General features: G+C 33.5%; 1 protein-coding gene across 2 annotated transcripts in view; it reads right to left on the minus strand.

Moving 5' to 3' along the window:
• The window catches only part of LOC115924566 (ATP-dependent translocase ABCB1-like), a 44,381-nt gene extending 39,920 nt beyond the window's left edge, over positions 1-4,461 (minus strand). Inside the window, exon 1 of one of the 2 annotated variants that reach the window (XM_030987030.1) lies at positions 4,332-4,461. In XM_030987030.1, the coding sequence (XP_030842890.1) occupies positions 4,332-4,377 (46 nt within the window). In that variant the 5' untranslated portion in view covers positions 4,378-4,461. Of the gene's footprint in view, positions 1-964; positions 1,106-4,331 lie in introns of those variants that run through there. The other variant, XM_030987033.1, reaches the window with a different exon arrangement.
• Between the last annotated feature and the right edge of the window lie 1,539 nt (positions 4,462-6,000).

A 6,000-nucleotide genomic window follows, 5' to 3' on the forward strand; every position in this document is an offset into this window, starting at 1 on the left:
TCAAAATTATTATGTATGATCTTTTTATGCCATGTTTCCTTTACAAAGCAAAATATTTATGAAATATGACAATGATGCGATTTCCATGGATGATAATAAGACATCATGGTCCAGATCTATGCACTCCCAAACTCAATGAAATAATGTTAAACCTTAAATTCATTTGAATTCAAAACATTTCTGTCAGAGTACATTGTTTGGTCTTTTCCCATTGCTGATAAGATATTCAATATTATTTCCAGATGTCTATAAGCATCCATATCCTTACTTCATAACTCCTGTAATTTCTGTGCCAGACATAATTCATATCAACATATTTTCATATTCATTCTCATCATCATTAGCATTGATAACATCTTCACCATCATCATCACCACCATCATCTTATTTAAATTCTTTTAATCATCCACCCCCCCCCCCCCCCCGGGCTATCACGCTATCAAGCGAATGCTTATTATGATAGCCCCTCTTTTTTAAGAGTTATTCATGAATAATTCTTATAGTGTGTTATCAGTTACGTTTTGTATTAATGCCAACATTTCCATTACTATTATATTATGTTTACGTTCAAAATATGATATTTTTGTTTAATTATGTTGTATCATTGAAATGTAATTTGATTTGTTGGTTTTGCAGAACAATTCAAATTCAAATAACTAGACTTGAATTCATCGCTTCGACTAATAACGTATCCTCATATTTTACATCAAGGATGCATGTTCAAGATTTCATATCTTATAACTAAATGTTTCTCCCATTATGGTCTATTCATATGTCAAGTTTAAACTGCGTAGCATTTATCATTATGGATTTATGAAAGATAGATTGACACAATATGACGATTGACCCTGTACAATAACCAGTTACACCTGAAATTCAAAAAAATAATAATTCGCAGAATTCAGAATAACTGCATCTTTACTAGTAGCAATTACTGTGAAACAAAATATGATATTGATATTACCTTATTTCGAACCCTCGGCTATGCACAGCTAAAAATGCGATCCTGTTTGTTCATTCAATGAAATTATGCCAATTTCTATAATGTACAACTCCTTTGAAATGCGTCCACTGTCAAAGCGCGGGATAAACTTATGCAATGCGGCACAAAATGTCGTCTTAAACTCTTATCGATATCATGTGGTCACTAACAAGGATCGTCTGGTCATACTAACTTGCTCCCCAAAAGCGCGCGCAGTCGCTATAGGTCACAATCTAAATACAGATTAGATAATATGCACGATAAAATATATCGTGCAGAGGCAGGGTCATGTGAGATAATATACCTTATCACCTTGCCAAAATGAGATGTAATGCCGAATGAAATGAAGGTATTTGTCCAGTTATCGCTCTTTTATTTGCACAATGTAAATAGCCCTACCCGGCGTTACATCTGGCTTGTAACTTGCAAAGTCTTCATGTAAGACCGGGCTTGACCAAAGTTCAAACTAAATAAAGTATTGCCTGATATTCGCTCGTATATATGGTTATACATATCGGTGAATTGAAACGTATTTACTCTCGCATATCATAAACCGACCAAAAGAACATGCATTTTTATTTAGCATTCAAAGATAAATATTGCAATTACTACGACACATTTCGAATCTCTCATTTTTTATGATCATAATACTTATGAACTTTTTTAAAAATTGTATTTAATTTTGATATTCCATTCACCTATTTCTTGTAAATGATCAAGGATGATTCTTGAATGATCAGTTTCATGGGGATACCAATTAATTTATATTTTACCTGTTTATATACTTGTGTATTTATCTATTTTGGTTTTGATGCTGTTATTTGTTTAATCATTACCAAACAGGGCCTCATGGAAGACCACCAATTTGGTGATATGTGCCACCCTGTATAAATATCAGAAGTAAATAAATAACATAAAAAGATTGTGTATGACCTTTAACATTATATCAATAGATGTGCATACACGGCCATGCTCAAGGAGTGGTATTTATAGCGTTAATATCACGAGACAAAAACAATATTCAAAAGTTTGGTGAACATTGATCAAGCAAACAAATATACATAAAATATCGAGCAACATATTCACACAGTGAGTGAAAACGTGAGTGAAAACCCACTATATTTAGGAGCCATAATTATAATAATCACTTTTTTTGTGGAACTCCACAGTGACCACAAGAAATTCTTTAAGAGAATAAATTATAATTCAATTACATTTAATTAATAATGCATTTATAACAAAATATTGTATAATATTAACAGAACTTTGTCAGAGGTTACAACTACTTTCAATGTTCATGGTATATATATATATATCGCACTTTTATATATTATATGTATATAGGCGTGAAGAAAATGGTCTAGGAACGTGAGACGTAGCTGTACTTTACAATTTTATTACGAGCTTTCGGCTTGTGAGGCCTTCTTCAGGTTCTGAAGTGCAAACACATACAGAAACAAATACATTGTATGAAAAAATATACATGGCATACAAACTTAATATCACTCAATCATAGTCATGCATCATGAACATAGCAAAAATGAGTACGATAAATTAATACTATATATATATTTGAGTTATTATTTCTAGTATATAGGCCTATACTACCTTTATATATAAATAATTTAATGTTGATAATCCACGGCAACATACAAACAATAATTAAAACAATTGAACAAATCCTCGAGAGATTTTTCTTCTTTTACTATGACCGGTTTCAATTTTATTTCTTCAGATAGTAAATTCAAAAATAAAAATTTACAAACGAATGCTACAAAATATGTACGCCTAATGCGTTATAAAATATTTTTCTTTAATCCTAAGCCAAGTTTCAGTTTCTGTCCGTCATTTTATATAAAAAGGTACGAATTCAAATTCTGGATTTATTCCTTTTGCACATCTTGATATATGTTTACTCTCATTTAAGAAATGATATTGCGCCATTTTAGCACAATGCGCTGATTATAAATAATAATAATAATAATATGACAAATTTATATAGCGCTTGTGACAAAAGTTTCAAAGCGCTGTACATTATAAGTATTGTTTGTATAACAGTTCGTTGCACTTGTTTGTAATTTGTAAGTTTGAATTCGTGATCTGAAGAAATAAAATTGAAACCGGTCATAGTGAAAAAGATCTCCCTCTCAAAGATTTCAATTTCAATTGTTTTAATTATTATTCATATATATATATATATATATATAATTCTACTTCTTATGTTTCAATGATTACTCTTACATGTAGCTTAGTCATTTATTTATTATCATAGATAGTGTATCCAACGGGGGGGGGGGGGGGGGGTGTCGCTCTAATGGGTAACTTTTTCACAAAAATCCCTAAACATGGGTCCCATTTTAACAAAAATACCATTAAAAATGGGTCCGTTTTGGGGGCAAACCTCGACTAGTTATTGCTCTTTGTTGACTCCATTTAGCAAAAGTAAAATTATTATCATGATGAAATACAATTATACTTGACAATTAAAGTGGATTACACTATAATTCGGAGTGGATTCAACCAATCAAAACAAAAATCAACCCCCAATATCATGAACATGACTCTTGAACGAGTGGATATCCACCGTACTCTGCATGCGCTATAAAAGACAGTAAGATTGAAAGCTAAGGTAAAGTATTAAAAAACAATAAAATAAAACAAATCAATCAATCATTATACTGATGCTTTCTCCATGCCGATACAAGTATAAGGATAAATTTGAGTTCTGGTCATGCGATTGCACTTTAACAGTAACCTGTCTAGAAGAGATTTATTAAAGTTTGGGTGTGTAGCAGTAGCACTTTGAGGTTCTTTTAATCATCAAGACAGTGATTAGGAGTAGATTCAGTTTAGCTGAAAGCATCTACCTAAGGCCTTAAAAAAAGACGTTGTATTGCCCTTTGCGACCGACCCCCAAACATTGAAATCTACGGTCCGCTTTAAAAAAAAAAAAAATCCGACCGACCGACCCATTTTTGGGCACCTAAAAGGCAATTATACATCTCTTTTGTTTAGGCCTATATGCTGAAATTTACATGCCCTGTACTGACTAAACACAGAGGTGTGTATGGAAATACACGTATAATTATATGGCATAAAGAAAAGTCCATGCAGGGAGTTGGAATGTATTCAAACATAATTTTATATTCCTTGTAATAATTTATTTCGAATATGGGGGCATTTGAAGAGCGATTCTTTTCATCCGACTATGATAATCTTCCACACTAAATCAGACACAACAATAGTTATAAAATAAAAAAATAATACTAATAAAATATAACAACGGTGCTAATAAGCGCCTATACCACCGAAGTCTCTAAGCGCTAAAAATATAAGGATTTAAACTTACAAATTATGTTTCTCCTCTTACAAAAACTCAACCTTCTCTTCAACATATCACTTAGTCTGTTTAGGCGTAGAATTCGTACTGGCTGAAAAGAAGATGTTGATAGGGGCCATCAGTTCCGAATTTCTCGAGAAGTCTGTGTCCTCAAATGTCATTCGTCGCTTTATAACATATTGCTTAGCAACATGTTAGAAGAGGGTTGGGCCCCGTTGGCCTATAGGAGCTCGGCTATTGGTCAGTTTGACTGATGAGTCATAGTTTTACTGAGAACGGCTCACGCCATATGACACATGTCAAAGGTCGAGGTTAAAAAAAAAGTTGTAATGAAAAATAGGTGTAAGTAATGGCACTATTCAAACTTGCATCTTAACTATAGGTCATACAACTTTCTTAATTCCCCGAAAAAAATATGAAAGGGTCAAACCTATCCTCCATGGGATTAAGCCGAGCCAAGATTTCCTTCTTGCTGTACATGATTATGAAAAGCTGTTCAAATACACGCATACTACATGAATCCTTTCTTCCCGATGTTTGTTTGTTTGTTTAGTTTTATTTTGTCTATCAATTTTTTTGTTTGATTATTTGTTGTTTCAATAATTGCGTCACCCTTAAAACCGGATCGTCGGGGAATCCCCGAAAAAGACTGGCAGGCTGCCAGAAGAGTAAAAGTATGACTCACTGGCTGGTCAAAGCATGGTCAGAGTGACCGAAAGCCTGACCATACAGCAAACATAATTATGAACACCAAAGTGTAAATAACGCGATCTAGACTCAGAAGAGTCTTTGCTCTTTAGAGGCCCTACATGAAAATATGCTATCTTTTGGGTAGTGCCCCAAGGGGGAAGGCACTTACGGTAGGGAAAAAATAATGTAATGGTTCATGAGTGCCTCAAAACCATCAATGCTAGAGGATTAGTAATATTCCAAAGCAATAATGCGTTCTCATTTCACAGCATTTTGGACCCAAATTCATAACTTCCGGCTGCCTCACGTTTGTGAAGAGAAAACTCGAAATATCCGATGACGTAATCCCACAAACTTCTTAATACCCTTTCTTAACATTACACTTCCGCTCAACTCGGTTTTATCGTTTTACAAACACGATTATCTTTATTCTTCTTTAGTTGTCGTTCTTCTCGAGGATGCGTCATACTTTCAAAATATTTCGTAAGAACGTTTTCGTATGAGAAACTAGGATGACTATGAATGATTTTTGATGGTTTTTATCTCGATTTTCTGCATTTCTGAATGTTTCTTACCATCTCCCCTCATCTGTAATATAAGGACCCCCTTTGTCTGTCCCTTCCATCTCTCTCTCTGTCCGTCTCTGTCTCTCTCTTTTTCGTCCCCCTTCTCTCTCTCTCTCTCTCTCTCTCTCTTACTCCCCCCCCCCCCTCTCTCTCTCTCTCCCTATCTATCTCCCTATTACACCTCTCCTTTTAATTATTTAAAAATAAATTAATTTGATCAATAAATTTATGGAATGTCTATATGTTTGATTTTTCATATACGGTCATATTTTGTATTAATTCTAATTGCAATTGTATTGTATCTTTGTGAAATGGATCGCAATTCAGCCGTTGGCTGCGATGATCTTTTTAATAAACCATTTCTATCTATCTATCTATCTATAAAGAAAGACGATGATTTTATTGAAAGAATAAATTATTAT

Source organism: Strongylocentrotus purpuratus, unplaced genomic scaffold (genome assembly GCF_000002235.5).
Source record: "Strongylocentrotus purpuratus isolate Spur 01 unplaced genomic scaffold, Spur_5.0 spur5_scaffold_16, whole genome shotgun sequence".
In the NCBI taxonomy this organism is placed as follows: Eukaryota; Metazoa; Echinodermata; class Echinoidea; order Camarodonta; family Strongylocentrotidae; genus Strongylocentrotus; species Strongylocentrotus purpuratus.